Genomic DNA, 22,177 nt, shown 5'->3' on the forward strand with positions numbered 1-22,177 from the left:
GATCACGGCCACAGAGCCTGGAAAGCCTACAACCACCAGTTGACTCTGGCCGTGAAAGCCTTCGACAAATCACATGTAGGTTTTGTTGGCAAATGTTACAGGACAGTGATAAGGCATCTGCTTGGCCTCAAGCTCAGTCAGTCCCTGGCATATTCAGTTTTGAAAGAATATGATGGGAAAGAGGTCCTGGGGTAGTCAAACTGCGGCCTTCCAGATGTCCAAGGACTACAATTCCCAGGAGCCCCCTGCCAGCATTCGCTGGCAGGGGGCTCCTGGGAATTGTAGTCCACGGACATCTGGAGGGCCGCAGTTTGACTACCCCTGGCTTAGACTGAAGAGCCACTGCCAGTCACAGCAGACAATACTGACCCAAATGGACTCAATATAAGGCAGCTTCACGCATTTGTGCCCAACACTGACCACACCCCTTTTTTTGGCATGAGCTAAAATGTGCCGTACAGACGTTGGCTAGAATAAAAGTATCAAGTCTTTAACACACAAGAATCCTGGACGCTCCTGGCCCAGGTGGATCTTCTAGGCATTGCACATTCTGATTAAGAGAATGCGTGTTTGAAGTTGACATTTGGATTCCCCATTAACATGATGGAACAAATAATGCTGGCCAATTTTGGAAGTATCTTCTAAGCTGGGGTGACGGAACTGTAGTTCTTCAGACGTCCACGCGCTACAATTACCATGAGCGATTAGCATGAACACTGTGCTGGCAGGTAACTAGTCCATGAAAACCTGGAGAGCCAGTTTGGCCACCTCTGCTCCAAGCCTGTGAGGAAGGCTAAGCTCAACCCCGGGATTTGGACAAGAGCCTAGTGGGTCTCGGGTACCTACCTGAACCTGACCGTAATCTTTTAGACACTGTGTTAGGCTGAATGCCAGCTGAGTGACTGTAGCTGCTGCGAAGAAAGAAGCAAAATGTGGCTGGAAGTGAAAGCCTTGGGAAGGGAAACTATACTGATATATAGGCTATGATGAGAAGAGGAGGAGCTGGGTCTTATAGGCCGCTTTTCTCTACCCGAAGGAGTCTCAAAGTGGCTTACAGTCGCCTTCCCTTTCCTCTCCCCACAACAGACACCCTGTGAGGTGGGTGAGGCTGAGAGAGCCCTGATATTACTGAAGAAGAAGAAGAGTTGGTTCTTATATGCCGCTTTTCTCTAACCGAAGGAGTCTCAAAGTGGCTTACAATCTTCTTCCCTTTCCTCTCCCCACAACAGACACCCTGTGAGGGAGGTGGGGCTGAGAGAGCCCTGAGATTACTGAAGAAGAAGAAGAAGAGTTGGTTCTTATATGCTGCTTTTCTCTACCTGAAGGAGGCTCAAAGTGGCTTCCAGTCGCCTTCCCTTACTCTCCCCACAACACTAACCACTACACCAAGCTGGCAGCCATTTTTAAGTACTTGAAGGGCTGTCACATAGATGGAGCAGAGTTGATTCTGTTGCCCCAGAGGGACGGACCAGATCCAGTGGGATGAAATTAATTCAAAAGAGGCAGTTTGGTGTAGTGGTGAGTGCGGACTTCTAATCTAGAGAGCCTGGTTTGATTCCCCGCTCCCCCACATGCAGCCAGCTGGGTGACCTTGGGCTCGCCACGGCACTGATAAAACTGTTCTGACTGGGCAGTGATAATAGGGCTCTCTCAGCCTCACCCACCTCACAGGGTGTCTGTTGTGGGGAGAGGAAAGGGAAGGTGATTGTAAGCCGCTCTGAGACTCCTTCGGGTAGGGAAAAGCGGCATATAAGAACCAACTCTTCTTCTTTCTGCTAAACATCCGTAAGAAGTTCCAGACAGAGGGTCTCCTCAGTGGGCCAGGCTTCCTGGGAAAGTGATGGGTTCTCCTTTGAAAGTTTTTAAGCAGAGGCTGGATAGCCGACAGAAATGCTAATTCTGTGAATTTAGGCAGATTGTAAATAGGTGGACAGAAGGGATTGTGTAGGTGCTTGGGGTTGGACTAGATGACCCTGGAGGTCCCCTCAAACTCTATCCTAATGACATGGGGAGATGAGAAAAATAAACCACTGGAGCAGCACTCATAGCCTCAGGTCCACAGTCCTTGTTGGTCCTTTGTCCTTCGGCAGGAGAGCTGCAAGAAAACCAGCGACACAATCACAGTTTACGGATGGCAGGGGGCGGGTGGGTGAGATTAGGGTCTGACCGAGCAAAGGTTCTGCCCAATTAAACTGTTTGCACAGGGATGAGAGCAGGAGGAGAGGGGGATTTGGGCTGTGAGCTTTCTGCACAGAGAAGGAAGTCGTGCTTGAAAATAACTGGCATGCTCGGTGATCAGGAAGTGAAATCCGTACTAGATTTTATCTCCGGCAGCTGCAACAGGCACGGCTTCTCTGAAACACCTGCACGCCTCTTACTCCCCCATGTCATCTCTGCCACTGTCCTTAAGCGGGGCCCTGGCTCCGGCTGAGCATCTCCTTGAGCATGCAGAAGGGCCCCGGCCTGATCCCCCTCAGCTCTAATTAAGAGGCACAGGTCACAGGTGAGAGACCTTGCCGCTCAGCACTGATCGGATGGAAGACTTGGTGTAAAGCAGCTTCACCTATGTGTAGGACTTTCCTAAGTGCAAATCAACTATGTGAACCAGGGGTAGTCAAACTGCGGCCCTCCAGATGTCCATGGACTACAATTCCCAGGAGCCCCCTGCCAGCGAACGCTGGCAGGGGCTCCTGGGAATTGTAGTCCATGGACATCTGGAGGGCCGCAGTTTGACTACCCCTGATATGCTTGGTGCTCCACTGCAGCCTGGTTTGACCTTTGTGTTGGGGAGAGGGGGGAATGAGATGAAGGACGTAGATAAGATTGGAAAGTACGTAGATAAAATTGAAAGGGTATCAAGAAGGACGTAGATAAAATTGAAAGGGGACAGAGGAGAGCGACGAGGATGATCTGGGGCCAAGGGACCAAGCCCTATGAAGATAGGTTGAGGGACATGGGAATGTTCAGCCTGGAGAAAAGGAGGTTGAGAGGGGACATGATAGCCCTCTTTAAGTATTTGAAAGGTTGTCACGTGGAGGAGGGCAGGAGGCTGTTTCTGTTGGCTGCAGAGGAGAGGACACGCAGTAATGGGTTTAAACTTCAAGTACAACGATACAGGCTAGATATCAGAGAAAAAAATTTCCACAGTCAGAGTAGTTCAGCAGTGGAATAGGCTGCCTAAGGAGGTGGTGAGCTCCCCCTCACTGGCGGTCTTCAAGCAAAGGTTGGATACACACTTTTCTTGGATGCTTTAGGATGCTTTGGGCTGATCCTGCATAGAGCAGGGGGTTGGACTAGATGGCCTGTATGGCCCCTTCCAACTCTAGGATTCTATGGTTCTATGAGCTAGGACAGGGGTAGTCAAACTGCGGCCCTCCAGATATCCATGGACTGCAATTCCCATGAGCCCCTGCCAGCTGACAGGGGCTCATGGGAATTGCAGTCCATGGACATCTGGAGGGCCGCAGTTTGACTACCCCTGAGCTAGGATATGCCAAATACCAGGAAGCAATGGTAGGGGGGAGGCTGGAATGGGCAAAATAAGCCAAGCTTTGCTTGTTCCACGTCACATCTGAGCCTGGCCACTGTCGTTTTCTTACCTTTGCCTTTCACCGTGTCGATCAAATGTTCTTTGTTGAACGGGGCTGCTTTCTTCCATCACGTTTGGGCCATGAATGTCAGCACCGGCACCAGCATTTTCTCCCCCCTGCTTTAGCCCAGCGTTTTTATTCCAGCTCTGGTTTGAAAAGGGCAAAGAAGTGATGCTTTGACATGTGCTCTTCTTGGAAATGTTTAAATTAGGCTTTATGAAGAGATCCTAGCAATTTCTCTGGAATAAATCCCTTGGTCCAGTGGTTCTCAACTTGGGAACTGGGGGTTGAACGACCCTTTCACAGGGGTTGCGGCAGGGCAAGCAGCTTGGCCGGGGGGGGGGGGGGGCGCCATCCGCACAACAGCCTTGCGGGGTAGATCGAGATAGAGCGTTTGTCTGTCTGGAGCAGCGGAAAAGAGCGACATCGGCATGGCGGGACAAGAGGCAGAACTGAACTTAGAAACCCTGGGAAAAACACCCAATTTATATACAATCATGAAGAATGGATCTTCAGGCCATTGCTCAGTTTTGGTGTAATTTCTGTGAAAGGACCCTTGCATAATTTTATGGTTGGGGGTCACCACAACAGGAGGAACTGTATTAAAGGGTTGCGGCATTAGGAAGGTTGAGAACCACTGCCTTAGTCCCTGACCCCGGCTCTTTTTCGAGAAGGCTCTTCTTATAAGGAAGATTTTTGCTTAACGCTGTCCACTGAGCAGAGGAAATGATGCCTTGATGTGAACATTTGTCCTTAGACCAAACGCCAAAGGCTTCCAAGCCTCCTGTCATACACAGGAGCACATTTTAAGGTTCTTTCATGGAACCCTGCAGTCCTCTTCTACGGATCCTGAGTCAACCGAGACAAGGCAACTGAATTACCTGTTTTACTCTTCTCCCCTAGCATCCACTAACTAAGCTGAACCCATCTAGTTACAGCTGAAAACACGACCCTTTCTCCTTTCCTTCCCAGCAGTCGGGAGTCAAATCAAATCAAACCAAATTTATTTTAATATAGCACTGCGGCCAGATAAAACAGATAGCAAGAAAAACATTTCAGAGTGGAAAATTGCATAATCAGGGAGCCCGTACAAAATTTAAAATATATAAAATTGTATCATTGATGGGTACATTATGAAAAATGCATAGTAAAATTCCTCCAAAAATCTTCACTTAAGCTTAAGTTGTCTTCCCCGTGTGCTGAGCACATGCGCACAGAATCTGGCAATCTGCTTAATCATATGGCCCCTACTCTTCCACAGGAGGAATATTACTTTTTCTTTGTTTGAGCTGATGGGGGAATTCCTGAGTAACGGGAGGATGAATTTATTTCTCGCAGAGCTAAAAGTAGGGCACCTTAAGAGGACGCAGTCAGGAGTCAGTTCGGTGTGAGTCAAGGCATTTGAAAGTAGTTGGAATACAGCTTAGAAAAACAGCAGCAGAAACCTGTCTGGAGGTGGTGAATATCAGCAGTAGGTCTAAGTCCAGCAATCAATGACGGAGGTTTTATATAGAACCAGCTGTGTGAAGCGCGTTTCTCCATTTAACTTTCTTTTGTCAAGGCTAAAATATCCATCTACTTAGCTTTGTCGTGTCCAGTGCACATGCGGGGGGGTTATATAAAAAATATGCTGCAGAAACTTAACAGCTGCCCATTATTTAAGTATTATCATCGCATGCCAATAAACACCCAAGGAACTAGCAGCAGCCGTGCTGTACCAGGCCAACAGGCCACCGATACGGGACAAACAGATGCCATTGTAGGGCCTGTAGCAGGGGTGGCCTAAACTGTGGCTCTTCAGATGTCCATGGACTACAATTCCCAGGAGACCCTGGGCTCCTGGGAATTGTAGCCCATGGACATCTTGAGAGCCACAGTTTGACCACCCCTGGCATGGAGATCCAAGATCTGTGCCAGCAAAATGCTTCCATCTGCTCCTAAGCCACCTTCCCTCTACCCCTAATGAAGCTTAGCTCCTGCTAGGGTGTGCTGCATTGTCATGGGAATTGTGGTCCATTGACATCTGGAGGGCCGCAGTTTGACTACCCTTGCTCTAGAGATGCATGAAATCCAGAACACCTGTCCCTAAGTGTGAAAGGTACAATGATCTGTGCCTGCATTTTCCCCCCTCCCAGGAAGGGGCAAGGCTTCTGAATTTTCTAACCCCCCTAAATCAGGGGACGGTTGGGCTTCGTTACCCACAGGCCTTCCGGCTCTCACCTCTGCGCTGGCTGATGATCTGGCACTCAAGCGGCTGGAGGCAGAAGAAACGGTGAATTCCTCATCGGAGTCTTCGTTTCCCAGTCTTCCCAGAACAGGTACGCTCATGCCAGAAGATGCTGAAGAACCGTCTCCCTCTTCAGAGGTTTCACCCACATCCAGAAGCACTGGGGGGATATATACCACTTGCTCATCCAGGGGTTCTCCTGAAATAAGGTCATTTATCTGTGTACGAAGGGCAGGATCATCATCATCCAAAGTTAGGATCTGCTTTAAAAGTTTCCCTAGATGGCCTTTGTTGTCCTGATTTCCCACAGTGCCATCGACGTTCATGGGCAACCTGGCAGGTGCATCTTGATCCTCTCCCTGGCAAATTGGATGCCCCAAGGATGGTTCATGTGTGTCTTTGTTCCGATCTTCTCGAAAGGCCAGAATCTCAGGGGATTCGTCTACAGATGTTATGGGCAGAGCTGCACCTTCAGGCTGCCTTACGTTATCTAGGCTACAGCCATCTGAGTCATGTTTCTGCTCGACGGTTTTAGGACGGTACCATGGCTGAAACATTTGGAAGTGGACCCGAGGGCACTCAGAGTCCTTTTCTGAAGCAGAACTGCAGCCTCCTTTGGGTTCTTCGGGCCAGGGCCCTCGAGACTTCCCTAAAAACTCACTTTTCCAGTGACCTTGGTCACACATTTCCTTTCCGGGCTCACGGAGTCCAGCACATCCAGAAATCTCCTTGGAACTATAAGTTTTCTCGGTCTTCTCGCTGAGCTTTCCATTTGGGGCATGTAGCCCTTCAGCAGTTTGTTTTGCAAAACATGCTTCCATGTTGTTTCTTATTACCTCTGGAGTCTTCCTGGAGGCCAGGACTGGCTGTCCAGCCAAGGGTTTGCTGGATCTAGAACTCCTCCTTCCTGAAGTGGGAGTGCAAGATAACTTTTTCCTTTTCATCCCAACCAGCTTGCCAGAACGTCCAGCAGAGGGGTGTAGAGAGCTCTTCCAGTGACAGCCTGGCTCGATGTTTTGGTATTCAGATATTTCTGAAGAAGTACAAGAGAGAGATCTTCTGTTCGTAAGAATACCTTTCCTAAGCACTTTGTTTTGTCCAGGTGGTGAATACGGATTTGGGAAACTTAAACTCTCTGAACACAAATCATTTGATTTAGAAAGAATTGTGTTAGATTTATAAGAGTGGCAGGAAACATTTGAGGCTATTTCAGTTGGTCTCTCTCTGATTTTCACATGCCTTCTTTTCTTAGTGGACTTTGGTTCTGGAAGGAAACAAAATTTAAAGTACTTAAAAATCCTGCTCACCTTGGGATTTATTGTAACTGTAACATATTTTTTTTTAAGTTCCCATATTTTTAAAAAGTTAGACTGAAGACAAACTACAAATCCTCACAAAAATGGAGAAGTGGCATCATTCAACATTGCTTCTCCAAAAACTGTGCCTTAGAATCTCTTGGAAAACCGAGTTACTGTTACCTTATCTTTAAAAAGACTAATTAGGATGAAGGACAACATTTAGCTTACTTTTCCCATCCTTCTTTTCTGCAGCCTTCTGATTCAGTTCCCGTTGGAATCCTTCGTGACACTCCTGCATGCTGCTGAACATAATAAAATGAGTAAGACAAACGGCAGAGTGAAAACCTTATTTATTATCAACGCCAGGGATTAGAGCAGGGGTAGTCAAACTGCGGCCCTCCAGATGTCCATGGACTACAATTCCCATGAGCCCCTGCCAGCGTTCTCCTGGGATTTTCCTGGGCTGGAGTTGGGTCCCTCCACTCCACCCCTCCCCTCTCATTTCTTCTGTTTTCCAAGAAAATCAGAGTCCAGTAGCACCTTTAAGACCAACAAAGATTTATTCAAGGCGTGAGCTTTCGAGTGCAAGCACCCTTTGTCAGACTCTATGTTTTCATTCAGGTGCTGCTCTGGCTGATTTCTGTGAAATGTAAGTCACCTTCTTTGTCTCCTTGCTTTGAGGTGTTAACATCTGGGCTGGCTGCTAGAGGCGGCTGGGGGAATCTAGGCCCGAGGGGCAGACGGCTCGCCTCCAAGTTTCACACACTTGTTGAGCAAATGGCTTTAGTCCTGGGAACTGGTTTCCTGCATATTTTGGGCAGATGGGAGCCTGACTCTGTATAAGCCACATTTCCCCTTTGTCCCCTGTCTTTGCCAGTTCCCTTGTTCTGTGTGTTCCTACTGCTTGTTCCTGCAAAGTGGGTCTCTGCTCTGTTGGTTCTGGGGGGGGGGGCTGCTGCTGGACTGCCTTCTGTGGGTCATCACACCTGCTTGGAAGGGCACAGACTTTACCTTTCTATAGTCCAGTTAAAGGTAAAGGTAAAGGTACCCCCTGTGCAAGCACCGAGTCATGTCTGAGCCTTGGGGTGACGCCCTCCAGCGTTTTCATGGCAGACTCAATACGGGGTGGTTTGCCAGTGCCTTCCCCAGTCATTACTGGGGACTCATTTTACCGACCTCGGATGGATGGAAGGCTGAGTCAACCTCGAGCCGGCTGCTGGGATCGAACTCCCAGCCTCATGGGCAGACAGCTTCAGACAGCATGTCGCTGCCTTACCACTCTGCGCCACAAGAGGCTCTTCTAGTCCAGTTACGAGCCTTAAATTCTAATTCTGGAATAGCTGGCCTAATTTGGCCCTTAGACTCTTCAACAGATAGTGGCTTGCCTTGGTGTGCCGTGGTAAGCGTTGCATGTGATTGTGCCAGTTTCAGTGGCCTGCTTCAGCATCTCCAGAGGACCACTGCTGGGCTGAAAACCTTTCCCAACACCGCCAGGCCCCTCAGCACCGCTCTTATGGACCTGATCTTATGGGCTCCAGCTGCTCCATTGGACTGATTAGCCTGAAGCCTCCCTGCAAAATCCTGGTTTTACAGCAAAAACTGAGTGGGGAAGAGTGATGCTCTGGTCACTTCAGCTTTCAATTAGTATTTAAAAGGATGCCACAGGGGGGGGAGTGGGAGCAACGTTCTCGGAAAGCGAAAAGAGAACAGGGAGGACCACAGGAAATACGGCACAGATGAACTCACTAAAATGCCATTCGAGTGAAATGTTTTGAAAAATAGCCAGCATCTGTTATAGCAGGGGTAGTCAACCTGTGGTCCTCCAGATGGCCATGGACTACAATTCCCATGAGCCCCTGCCAGCATTTGCTGGCAGGGGCTCATGGGAATTGTAGTCCATGGCCATCTGGAGGGCCACAGTTATAGGGCTGAGTTTCCATACCTCTCTCCTTCATCTTTGTGCAACTGTGTAGAGGAACAGGACTGTTTCCAGGCACAATCCGAGCTTGGGACGGTTTCAGGAGCTCCTCTCTTTGGAGTTGAAACGGCTTCTCGAGTCGCTCCTAACACTTTAGGCGAAACCTCCGAAGTCTGGAAAAGAAAAATAACTTACTAAGCTCACTGGAGGAGAATCCTTTGCCATTCAAGTGTCGTGAACCCCGATTCACGCCATCCGTCCCTGAATATTCTCACACTTCCTTGCCTTCTCCAGCTGGCTCTGGCCAAGGCCGTAAAGCAATAAACCTGTCCTCTGAGAACTTCCCTCCCTTCCTTTCCCAGCGGGAGAGGCTCCATCCGAATGCATCAATCTTACTGTAAGTGTCCTTGCGGAGACAGCAAAGTCTCAACAATGTGCCGACCGCCCGATAAGGCTCCTGGCCATCTGGCCCCTTGGGAACCAGCTTTCTCTTCTCACCTTTCTGCTCTCCCGCCGGAATACATTCGGCCCCCCCTCCCCTATCTGGTGAGCCCTATAACTACCCCGCTTATTCCCCTTGTACTTTGTTATTATCAAGATCTTTGCTTAGGAAGATCTTGGCCTGCTTTAGCGAACTGTGGACTTTTTGCCTAATAAAGCTCTTCTTGGAAATTTGCAACAGGCTGTTGGATTTCAGATGCGCTTTCACCTGGGACTCCACAGGCTGGGCTCAGCCTGATTCCTGACAAATTGATAATAGCCACTTCTCCCTGTTAATCCATCCGCTGGAGAGCCTCGCTACCCATGGCCACGGCGACACCGGAGGATTCAGGGTCGGACATTGAGGAGCAGTCCCCGGACGGGGGCCGCCAGCGCCTGATCATCCACGTCCCCATCGAGGGACGAGCTGAGGACGGCGCAACCACGGTGCCACTAACGACAACCCCCGATGCCGGAGACCACCAGACCCCGACATGCCCGAGCCCCGAGGGAGGCACTGCAGGGGCGACTGGGAAATCGCCCTCTCCATCCAACCCGGATGAGGACGAGGAGGCCCCCGAAGACCCGGGCGACCTAGGTCGCTTGGTCGCGATGGGCCGCCAGATGGGGGTCGATTTTACCCGAGAAGGGCGCCAACACCTCGTCCCCGCGGAGGAGCTCGAGGGCCTGATGCTGCGCGTCGGGGACCAACGGAGAGAAATCGAAGCCCTTCGCCAAGCCGAAACCTACCGCGATCTCTGGAACGCCCACCTCGCCTTGGAGAAGGGGACGAAGGGACGATCTTCCCTGCCCGCGCCCCTGCCCGCCGCAACTACTGCCCCGGCTCCCCGAGCTGCTACTCGCCCCCCTGCGGGCCCGGCTGTCAAGCCCAAGTATCACAGCACCCCCTCGGTGGGGTACGGGACTCCAGAGACCCTGGGGGGAACCGTTTCCTCCGGCCTGCCGTCCACACTGGCGCCCCCCCGACGGCTGACTTTCCCCCGCCCGGGCGCGGCGACCACCTGGCTGGAGGAGGGCGGTGCCGACATCGGTCCAGGGCCCCGGCGGGGGTCAGGACAACTCCCGGCTTTCAGCGAACCCCCCTCGCGCCAAGAACCCCGGCGTTCGCGGGGAGGGGACTCACCATCACGTTCCCAGTCGCGGGCCCCGCACCCCGGAACATTTCTATCGGGCCCGTGGGAAGAACCGCCTACCCGGACCCCCACCCCACCGGCGCAACCCCTCACGCACCTGGGGGGCTCCCCGGCGTTGGTCTGGGATCGCCTTGCAGCCCCACCGAGAGAGAACTATGCCCCTCTTGCGCTGGAGGCACAGCGACAACCACCCCGCTTTCCGCCTCAGCCCCCGGCCGCGCCTCCCCCCTCCCCGGCTCGCCAGCCACCGCCCCGCCCGGACGACGGGGCCGCCAGGGGGGACCGCCACGAACACCTGGGAAGACGGAAGTTCAAGGTGAAATTTGACGGTTCTCCGGAGAGACTCACTTATTTCTTAATTATGGTGGATGGGTTCTTAGCGCAGTGGGGGGACACCTTTCGTAACGAGGCGGACCTGCTCCGCACCCTGGGCTGCAACCTAGAGGGCAAAGCAATGGAGTGGTGGATCACCCAGTACGAGCATGGAACGGTGGCAGCCACCTCCTTAGACTCCTTCAGGGACAGTCTCCGGGAGGCCTTCAGAGACCCCTTCCGCGAGTGGAGGGCGAAGGAGGCGCTGGCTGAACTTAAGCAGAGGGGGAGGCCGCTAAGGGACTATGTCATCGATTTCCGAGCCATCGTGGCCAGGATCCCCACCATGAATGAGGGACAGATCATCACGGCCTTTGTGGACGGCCTGGACCGCCCCATCGCCAATGGAATCTACTACCGAGGGCCCCCCACGGCTGGAACCCTGCAACAGTGGATCGACGCTGCCGGGGTGATCGAGGCGAACCTCGCTGACTTCAGAGCCTATCTCCGCCGCCAAGAGGCGGCCCGCCTGCTGAAACGCTCCCGGGTGGACAAACTTCCCGTCGCTCCCAAGCCGCTCACCGCCCTGCCGGTCTCAACGCCCGCCCGGGACCGCGAGAAGCGTAAGCAACTAGGTCTTTGCCATGAATGCGGGGGTAAGGGCCACTTCGCGTCGGTGTGTCCTACTCGCCTGGCCAAAACCAAGGCAACCCCTCGCCAGGACCGGGGAAAGCCGCAACCCCCCTCCGACAGGCCCCGCCCGGCCGACAAACCCGGCGCAAGCAGGGGGGGCCCAGGGCGCTCCTCGCCCCCGCCAATTCGTCGATTGACCCCGAGCTCTCCTCCCGGGCCAGCCCCGAATCCTCCCTCTCCGACAGCTCGGGAAACGAGGACGGTCCGTCCTGCAGGGCGCCCCTCGGCGGACTCTCCCCATCGGCACGCCGGCGCCCCCCAGAAGAGTCTTACCCCCCCATCCTCCTCCCAGCTGTACTGATCAATGAGGACGCGGACACCCGGGTCGAGGTCCAGGTGTGCATGGACTCCGGCTGTTCCACGTCCCTGGTGAACCTGGGCATCGCCCAGGCCCTGGGGGCGAGACTGGAAGACTTGGACCAACTGATCATCATGAGACAGGTGGACGGAGCCCCGGTAGGGGGGGGAGCGATCCGGCACGCCACGAACGCGCTCGCCCTGAATCTCGGCCCCCACTGGGAGCGTCTCTCGCTCACCGTCGCCCCCGTCGCCGGGTTCTCTATCCTGCTCGGAATGGATTGGATGGACCTCCACCGCCCCGAAATCGATTGGGACGAGAAGCGCCTCGTCTTTTCGCACCCCAACTGCAAGCTGCACTTCTGGTATCGGGATCAACCCGACGCCCCCTAGCAAAACGTGCTCAGCTGCTTGCCTGACTTACCTAACAGGGCTGTTGTGAAGCTCAAATGGACAAAGGAAGAATGTTGCGGTGGCAGGTCACAGTGGATGAGCGATTGGGATGGGAGTGTCCTGCATAGTGCAGGGGGTTGGACTAGATGACCCAGGAGGTCCCTTCCAACTCTAGGATTCTAGGATTCTATGATTCTATGGTTGTGAGTGTTCTGCATAGTGCAGGGGGTTGGACTAGATAACCCAGGGAGGTCCCTTCCAACTCTAGGATTCTAGGATTCTATGATTCTATGGTTGTGAGTGTCCTGCATAGTGCAGGGGGTTGGACTAGATAACCCAGGAGGTCCCTTCCAACTCTAGGATTCTAGGATTCTATGGTTGTGAGTGTCCTGCATAGTGCAGGGGGTTGGACTAGATGACCCATGAGGTCCCTTCCAACTCTAGGATTCTAGGATTCTATGGTTGTGAGTGTCCTGCATAGTGCAGGGGGTTGGACTAGATGACCCAGGAGGTCCCTTCCAACTCTAGGATTCTAGGATTCTAGGATTCTATGGTTGTGAGTGTCCTGCATAGTGCAGGGGGTTGGACTAGATGACCCAGGAGGTCCCTTCCAACTCTAGGATTCTAGGATTCTATGGTTGTGAGTGTCCTGCATAGTGCAGGGGGTTGGACTAGATGACCCATGAGGTCCCTTCCAACTCTAGGATTCTAGGATTCTATGATTCTATGGTTGTGAGTGTCCTGCATAGTGCAGGGGGTTGGACTAGATAACCCAGGAGGTCCCTTCCAACTCTAGGATTCTAGGATTCTATGATTCTATGGTTGTGAGTGTCCTGCATAGTGCAGGGGGTTGGACTAGATAACCCAGGAGGTCCCTTCCAACTCTAGGATTCTAGGATTCTATGGTTGTGAGTGTCCTGCATAGTGCAGGGGGTTGGACTAGATGACCCAGGAGGTCCCTTCCAACTCTAGGATTCTAGGATTCTAGGATTCTATGGTTGTGAGTGTCCTGCATAGTGCAGGGGGTTGGGCTAGATGACCCAGGAGGCCCCTTCCAACTCTAGGATTCTAGGATTCTATGGTTGTGAGTGTCCTGCATAGTGCAGGGGGTTGGACTAGATGACCCAGGAGGCCCCTTCCAACTCTAGGATTCTAGGATTCTATGCTTTTGGTCCCCGTTGGGGGGAAAAGTGGGACAAGGGTGAAGTGAATACGACTTGCGAAGCGGAGATACATTTTTAAGGGAAACGTTCAGCCATCTCTTGATACGGATACCTACGGCGGCCACAATGAGCTTGGAAGCCGAAGAGATGAGTCTCCGCACTTCTTCTGCCGTCATGTTTGGCGTCGCAGTTCTGTGCAGACTCGGAGGGGTGCTCAGCCAATCACTCTGCCTAACGGAAAAATGGAATCTGGGTTTAGTTCCAAGCTGAACATCAGTTAATCACGGCACAAGGAAGCTACCAAAGGAAGACCGTTGACCAAATTCGGTCTCTGTTCTTTGCTGTTGGGCAAACCCAGGCAAGTGGCGCCTGAGCAGGGACTTGAAGGACTTGAAGTATAAACCCTGACTTACCTCGCCCGGCAAGGGTTTCAGACGCCTCAATCATCTTCAGATCCTGGTAAGGATGGGATTGTCGCTCTCAGTAGCACAGTGACAACATGGTTGAGGAATTGGAACATTTACTGAAAAGGTTGGACCAATGAGAGCCTCTTGTGGCGCAGAGTGGTAAGGCAGCTGTCTGAAAGCTCTGCCCATGAGGCTGGGAGTTCAATCCCAGCAGCCGGCTCAAGGTGGACTCAGCCTTCTATCCTTCCGAGGCCGGTAAAAGGAGTACCCAGCTTGCTGGGGGGTAAACGGTAATGACTGGGGAAGGCACTGGCAAACCACCTCGTATTGAGTCTGCCATGAAAACGCTAGAGGGCGTCACCCCAAGGGTCAGACATGACTCGGTGCTTGCACAGGGGATACCTTTACCTTTACCTTTTGGACCAATGACCAGCCCTCCAGTAACACTCTATGAGCCTCCGTCACCCCCTCCTTCGTATCAGTCTCCCTCTACAATTCTTCCTTCTGCTCCTGGGCCGCCAGCAACGCCAACTCCACTGGATCCTGATCCTGACCCTCCTCCCATGCCATCTAAAAGGGCCTATCAGCATAGGGTGGAGCAGGCTAAGGCCAGCTCTGACCTTTCAGCAGAAGAACTAGCTGGTCTTGTAGCAGTTTGTCCCATTACCTGGGGTCAAAATGCGTTGGGCCAGCAAGCTGTTAATGATTCTCCCTTGCCCTATTTGGTAATTAGCAGAGACGACCTGGCAGGGGCTCATGGGAATTGTAGTCCATGGACATCTGGAGGACCACAGGTTGACTACCCCTGTTTTAAGCCATAGAATTTGGGTCTATTAGTATCAAAAGTCCATAAAGGTAACTATCTTATAAATGACCCAAATTATAAGGTATATAAAATGTAAGAATTAGGTAGTGGGCTGAAGACTTCGTTTGTACCCTTGAAAAAAAAAACCAATTAAGAAATAAGTTTCCTGCGGAAGTAAAATACGAAAACGAGGTTTGATACCTAGGAACTCGTTCTGAATAAAGCTTTCTGCCATCGCCAGCTTGGATATTTCTTTCTGTCTATTCAGTAATTAGGCAACTGTGTAAAGCCGTAACCGATGCAGGGCTTCATAGTTCTTATGTTAAAGGCATGGCTGAGGCTGTTGGGAATGGATATGTTAGGGTACCATTAGATTGGAAGCAGCCGATGAGGATGCTACTCTCCCCTGCACGATACGCAGTCTGGGAAAGTGAATTTAAACAAATAGCTCATGCCCAAACTCGTGCTGGTATGACCGGAGAGGAACTTTTTGGAGAAGGGGGTTATGCCACTCTGCAACAACAGGCTCTTGTCTATAAGGAAGTAAGTCCTTATATTGTACTTTTATACGCTATTCAAGTCTTGTTGTTGTTGTATTACCTCGGAGTCTTCTTTGCTCTCTCCTCATTCATTTGCTCAGGTACATAATCCTGCAAATAAAGACCCAGAAACTCTAGGTGATTATCCATTGCTACCGAATACCGTTTCATGGGGGTAGCGATGTTGAACTGAAGCAACTGAACAACGTTTTGAGTCCACTGGCATGTGGTAGGGGAAGATATTAGTGATGAAAACATCATCCGGCGGGGGGCGGGGGGGGAGTCATCTTGTATGAGATGGAACAGGGCTATGGTGGATTTGCATAGAGCTGGACAAGCTGGAAAACGGTCGTGCAGTTGCTTCCTGCTATGTGGCACATTTTGTGGCACAAACGGTAGCAGGGGCTCATGGGAATTGTAGTCCATGAACATCTGGAGGACCACGGGTGGACTACCCCTAAGCAGTGGTTCTCAACCTTCCTAATGCAATGACCCTTCCTCATGTTGTGGTGACCCCCAACCATAAAATTCTGCAACTGTTCTTTCACAGAAACAAAACCGAAACTGACCAACGGCGTGAAGATCCAAGGTTCACGATTGTATATAAATTGGGTTTTTTCCCCGCGGTTTCTTGGTTCAGTTCTGCCTCTTGTCCCACCATGCCGATCTTGCTCTTTTCCGCTCCTTCAGACAGACAAACGCTCTGTCTCGATCTACCCCGCAAGGCTGTTGTGTGGATGGTTACCCACCCACCCCTGCCAAGCTGCTTGCCCTGCCGTGACCCCCGTGACCCCCCAGGTTGAGAACCACTGCTCTAAAGCCAAGTCTAGTTTATTTATACAGTCACAGACCAGAAAGCAGCCAAAACTGTAAAACCTGTAGACAATATAAATTGTTATAAAATTCAATAAAATTAGCTAAAAGGACATGTTGACAGCAGTTGTGTTTTATCGCTCTGGCATGCTTGAATCATGTGGGTGCGGAATATCTGGAATGAAACTTGAGGCTTTTCATCCTTGAGTAATTCTTCGGGCCCATCTGCTTCTGTTTGGTGTGGCTTCCTGTCCACAAGTGGCTGGATAAGCTGGCTGCAGGCCGTGGAATACAAAGGGAAATGGGAAAGGATGTTCTCAGATGTGTTTCCACTGCCCTTAATGGGGAGGTGCACAATCTCTCTGAGGTTGGAGCTCTTTTAGAACTGCCCTCCAGAAATGCTGCGGGCCAGGCTGAGAATCCTGCTCTTATATATTGATGGATATCAGTGGATGAGAGGCACCTGGTTGTAATGTATATCCTGCAGCTGGCGATGAGAGAAAAGCCGGAGCATTTGCTGTGCCCATTTGCCTTTCAGTGTCTTCTATTGATCCTCTAAACTCAAGGGATCAGTATATTAGTTTGGTTGTATGACCTACCTAGCCTGAGTATAGAATCATAGAATCATAGAGTGGGAAGGGGCCATACAGGCCATCTAGTCTAACCCCCTGCTCAACGCAGGATCAGCCCAGAGCATCCTAAAGCATCCAAGAAAAGTGTGTCTCCAACCTTTGCTTGAAGACTGCCAGTGAGGGGGATCTCACCACCTCCTTAGGCAGCCTATTCCACTGCTGAACTACTCTGACTGTGAAATTTTTTTCCTGATATCTAGCCTATATCGTTGTACTTGAAGTTTAAACCCATTACTGCGTGTCCTCTCCTCTGCAGCCAACAGAAACAGCATCCTGCCCTCCTCCAAGTGACAACCTTTCAAATACTTAAAGAGGGCTATCATGTCCCCTCTCAACCTCCTTTTCTCCAGGCTGGACATTCCCAAGTCCCTCAACCTATCTTCATAGGGCTTGGTCCCTTGGCCCCAGATCATCTTCGTCGCTCTCCTCTGTACCCTTTCAATTTTATCTACGTCCTTCTTGAAGTGAGGCCTCCAGAACTGCACACAGTACTCCAGGTGTGGTCTGACCAGTGCCATATACAATGGGACTATGACATCTTGTGTTTTGATGTGATGCCCCTGTTGATACAGCCCAAAATGGCATTTGCCTTTTTTACCGCTGCATCACATTGCCTGCTCATGTTTAGTTTACAATCCACAAGTACCCCAAGATCTCGTTCACACACAGTGCTACCTAGAAGCGTATCCCCCATCCAGTAGGCATGCTTTTCATTTTTCTGACCCAGATGCAGAACTTTACACTTATCTTTATTAAATTGCATCTTGTTCTCATTTGCCCATTTTTCCATTGTGTTCAGATCTCGTTGAACTCTGTCTCTATCTTCCGGGGTATTTGCCAGTCCTCCCAATTTGGTGTCATCTGCAAACGTGATGAGTAGTCCCTCCACCCCCTCATCTAGATCATTAATAAAAATGTTAAAAAGTACCGGGCCGAGCACCGAGCCCTGAGGTACCCCGCTACTCACCTCTCTCCATTCTGATGAAATAATAATTCGTTCCATCAACCAATTGGAGGGGCGGGGGCTCTGCTTTCCATCCCTTTCCCAGGTGAAATGGCAAAAAGGACTATTTCACTGTCCCTTATGCTCAAGACCAGGGGTAGTCAAACTGCAGCCCTCCAGATGTCCATGGACCACAATTCCCAGAAGCCTCTGCCAGCGAATGCTGGCAGGGGCTTCTGGGAATTGTGGTCCATGGACATCTGGAGGGCCACAGTTTGACTACCCCTGCTCAAGACTATGAACAGCAGAGGTGGAGAAAGGAATGAAGGCATATCCCCCACTTGAACAAACACCTTCCACCCTTTCATTTGCACTGCTAAAGGGAGAAGAACAGAGGCAGCCATTTTGACACGTGCCCCACATCTTGCCATGGGCATTTCGCAGTGGGGCACATTAACAAAACAGCCACAGGCTTTAAAAGGCCGCGGGATCGCTTGTGATGGATTTGGGAGGCTCAGGTTCAAATCTCAATTTTCTTCTTGCAAATGTTCAATAGGTAGCCTGGCCAGGCCACCCTCTACCTGCCCACCCACCTCACAGGACTGCTGTGAGGATGAAACCAAAGAGAGGAGAACAGGGTTGCAAAAGTGGCATACAAATAGGTAAACAGAAATTCTAAGCGTTACCCTTGCCATCTCTTTTATGAACCTTTCCAAATCCTTTTGTTTTCCTGTGCTCTCCTGCACTTTCTGATAACACTCCTTAGTGCTGCCCATGTACGTGCGCAGGGACGCCTCCAGCTTGATCTCCGCAAAATCGTGCTCCAGTGGGCGCCCGTGCTCCCACTCAGTCAGACACGCAGGATGCTGAAAGGAAAGCAAAAACTCTGACTCAGCCTCAGGCAATTAGCAGCCGCTCGCAAGCTGGCAAGGTGCAAAAAGCAGGCCAAGCTCCTGCATCTGTTGCCATTGCAAAGAAAAAGAGTTCAGTCTATCTCCCAATGGCAACGGTGACAGTTATATATGGCAAAAGTAACAGCAAAAGTGACCAGCCCATATTTCCTTTAAAACCAGGTTTGAACAACTTTAACTTGAGTTGGATGTTTAGTAACTGTATTGCCTTTCTTCCTTGTCTGGTAATACCTTGTTGCACATATACACATAGAATCATAGAATCACAGAATCCTAGAGTTGGAAGGGACCTCCGGGGTCATCTAGTCCAACCCCCTGCACCATGCAGGACACCCACAACCCTCTCGCTGACACCCCCTTGACTTGGACACTCTAAGACAGCCTTTCTCTACTTTTTTACCCCTTCAGGCTTTGGGAAACTCCAGAAGTGGCGTGCTCATGCAGAATATGATTGGGGAGCATGGCTGTGGACACGCCCGCCTGGGGCCCCTCCCCTTCCCACGTCCTCCAGGCCCATCATTGGCCATGTGGGGAGGGGAGGTGGGTCGGCATAACCATGTCTTTAACAAGTAAGTAAAAATGAACTCCCATCCATTCTGGATACCCTTCCAGGGCCACCAAGAAACCAGAGTTTCATGAAACCCGGGCTGAGAAAGCCCACTCTAAGAAAACCCCTGTGTAAAAGGCAGTGCTCACTATGGCCTTTGTGTGATTGGGAAGCCCACACCAGATCCTACGACTGCTTACTGTAGAACAACTGGAGATGTCCATCTCGTCTCTGATTAGTCCAGATGAGTCATAGGAATTTTCTTTTCTTTGCACATCAATGTAATATTTTCTTAAAAAGAGAGAAAAATACATGTTTCTGATCAATAATAGTTTATAAGGATCTTGTCATCTTCCAACTTTTGAAGAAGAATTGGTTCTTATATGCCGCTTTTCCCTACCCGAAGGAGGCTCAAAGCGGCTTACAGTCGCCTTCCCTTTCCTCTCCCCACAACAGACACCCTGTGGGGTGGGTGAGGCTGAGAGAGCCCTGATATTACTGAAGAAGAAGAAGAAGAGTTGGTTCTTATATGCCGCTTTTCCCTACCCGAAGGAGGCTCAAAGCGGCTTACAATCGCCTTCCCTTTCCTCTCCCCACAACAGACACCCTGTGGGGTGGGTGAGGCTGAGAGAGCCCTGAGATTTCTGAAGAAGAAGAAGAGTTGGTTCTTATATGCCGCTTTTCCCTACCCGAAGGAGGCTCAAAGCGGCTTACAATCGCCTTCCCTTTCCTCTCCCCACAACAGACACCCTGTGGGGTGGGTGAGGCTGAGAGAGCCCTGAAATTACTGAAGAAGAAGAAGAAGAGTTGGTTCTTATATGCCGCTTTTCCCTACCCGAAGGAGGCTCAAAGCGGCTTACAATCGCCTTCCCTTTCCTCTCCCCACAACAGACACCCTGTGGGGTGGGTGAGGCTGAGAGAGCCCTGAGATTTCTGAAGAAGAAGAAGAGTTGGTTCTTATATGCCGCTTTTCCCTACCCGAAGGAGGCTCAAAGCGGCTTACAGTCGCCTTCCCTTTCCTCTCCCCACAACAGGCACCCTGTGAGGTGGGTGAGGCTGAGAGAGCCCTGATATTCCTGCTCACTCAGAACAGCTTTATCAGTGCCATGGGGAGCCCAAGGTCACCCAGCTGGTTGCATGTGGGGGAGTGCAGAATCAAACCCAGCATGCCAGATTAGAAGTCCGCACTCCTAACCACGACACCAAACTGGCTCAGCCTTGCAGTTATTATATGTGCAGTGCTGCCCCCAAAAGACAATGCTGCAAATTTAATTTATTTACTTGCTGTTTTCATAGCCCACTTTTGTAAACTGAGACTCAAGGCAGATTTTTAAAATATTTTTTAAAAACAGAGTCATATGCCTGATGCACCAGGTTTCCTCCTGAATTGCAATGCAGAGAGCAAGCATGAGGAATCAAGTGTCTGTCAGTACTGAGGGTGGAAGTTACTTTTTAAAAAGTTACAACTGGCAGTGTTATAAAGGGGAAAGGTTTTGTGGTGTCTTTTGAAAAGAACGCCGCCCAGGGCAGCCCCCGCCCCATCAGGACGCCGACGAAGATACACCGCCGTCTGGGCCAGCCCCCCCCCCCCGACTCAGACCTCTGCCACCGCAAGCCTGCCGCCGAGGGAGCCCCCACCTACAGTAAGTCCCTAGCGCCCGCTGTATTAATCATACAGCGGGCTTGATTACTAGTTACAAAATCAATTGACAACACCCAAAGCCTGCAGAGCCTCATAGAGTTGGAAGAGACCTCCAGGGTCATCTAGTCCAACCCCCTGCACAATGCCTAGGTCAGGGGTAGTCAAACTGCGGCCCTCCAGATGTCCATGGACTACAATTCCCATGAGCCCCTGCCAGCATTCGCTGGCAGGGGCTCATGGGAATTGTAGTCCATGGACATCTGGAGGGCCGCAGTTTGACTACCCCTGGCCTAGGATAACATCAAATCCTATGAACATACCGTGCAGGGGTGGGCCAATGGAGGCTCTCCAGATGTCCGTGGACTACACTTCCCATGAGCCCCTGTACACACAAGAGCCAGGCAGGGGCTCATGGGAATTGTAGTCCATGGACATCTGGAGGACCACAGGTTGACTACCCCATACCCCATACCAATGTTTAATTACAAAATAAATTGACAACACCCAAAGCCTACAGAGCCTCATAGAGTTGGAAGAGACCTCCAGGGTCATCTAGTCCAACCCCCTGCACAATGCCTAGGCCAGGGGTAGTCAAACTGCGGCCCTCCAGATGTCCATGGACTACAATTCCCATGAGCCCCTGTACACACAAGAGCCAGGCAGGGGCTCATGGGAATTGTAGTCCCTGCACATCTGGAGAGCCTCCATTGGCCCACCCTGCAGCAATGCCGAGAAATAACCGACTTGCCCCCCCTCCCGCCGCGGCCTCCCTCACAGCCTGTGGGCCACCGAGCGGGCCAGCGCCCTCGCCGACACCGAAGCCCCGTCCGGGCTGCGGGCCGCCATGGCCTCCTCGGCGCCTGGCTCGGCCCTGGGCATCCTGGTCGCCACGGCAACCGCCTCAGGAAACTGACGCGCGGCGCCTCCAATGCGGACAGGGATCCTGCGGAGGCGGGCGGGTCGAGGCAGCCAATGGAACGGCGCGGGCTGGGGAGGGCGGGGAAAACAGGCCTAAGAGCCAGAGCAAGAATCACGGGCGAGTACAACATCGACTTCCGGTTTCGAAGCGGAAGCACCGCCCCCCTTGTTGTTTATATGTCCCGCTTTCCCCCCCAGTGGCGATCCAAAGGGCCCTTCAACGATGTCCTTCCCGCCCCGTTTTCAGTTTCACAGCAGCCACCCTGGGCATCGGCGCCTCTTGCGAGAAGGGAAACTTCTGTGGAGGCTCAAGGGCAGGGGTAGTCAAACTGCGGCCCTCCAGATGTCCATGGACTACAATTCCCAGGAGCCCCTGCCAGCATGAGCCCCTGCTTTAGGATGCTTAGGGCTGATCCTGCGTTGAGCAGGGGGTTGGACTAGATGGCCTCTATGGCCCCTTCCAACTCTATGATTCTAGGATTCAACTGCTGGCAG

At 51.6% G+C, this 22,177-nt stretch overlaps 1 protein-coding gene across 5 annotated transcripts; it reads right to left on the minus strand.

Annotated features, from left to right (window-relative positions):
• Positions 1-271: 271 nt before the first annotated feature.
• On the minus strand, positions 272-21,646 carry LOC143827181 (uncharacterized). Of its 5 annotated transcripts, none has more exons than XM_077316563.1 (10): positions 21,540-21,646; positions 19,323-19,413; positions 18,351-18,530; positions 15,338-15,387; positions 13,642-13,756; positions 9,058-9,206; positions 7,344-7,417; positions 5,811-7,081; positions 3,600-3,736; positions 272-2,095 (listed from the first exon to the last, which is right to left on the minus strand). In XM_077316563.1, exons 1-10 carry the CDS (start codon positions 21,641-21,643, stop codon positions 1,993-1,995), a joined length of 2,274 nt encoding a protein of 757 aa, XP_077172678.1. In that variant the 5' UTR covers positions 21,644-21,646; the 3' UTR covers positions 272-1,992. The 5 variants fall into 5 exon arrangements, with proteins under 5 accessions (XP_077172678.1, XP_077172677.1, XP_077172675.1 ...); XM_077316562.1 differs by having other exon boundaries at positions 7,344-7,414; positions 19,272-19,413; XM_077316560.1 differs by having other exon boundaries at positions 19,272-19,413.
• Between the last annotated feature and the right edge of the window lie 531 nt (positions 21,647-22,177).

The sequence above is a fragment of the Paroedura picta genome, chromosome 17 (assembly GCF_049243985.1).
Source record: "Paroedura picta isolate Pp20150507F chromosome 17, Ppicta_v3.0, whole genome shotgun sequence".
In the NCBI taxonomy this organism is placed as follows: domain Eukaryota; kingdom Metazoa; phylum Chordata; class Lepidosauria; order Squamata; family Gekkonidae; genus Paroedura; species Paroedura picta.

Bases quoted from the DNA above. Each gene is read 5' to 3' on its own strand.
- LOC143827181 (XM_077316560.1), bottom strand. From the start codon at position 21,643: ATGCCCAGGGCCGAGCCAGGCGCCGAGGAGGCCATGGCGGCCCGCAGC. The intron at 18,531-19,271 runs GTGAGCACTGCC...CTTTCCTTTCAG, and splicing joins CCAATCACACAAAGGCCATA to CATCCTGCGTGTCTGACTGA. The intron at 9,207-13,641 runs GTAGGTATCCGT...TTTCTTTTCCAG, and splicing joins CCAAGCTCATTGTGGCCGCC to ACTTCGGAGGTTTCGCCTAA.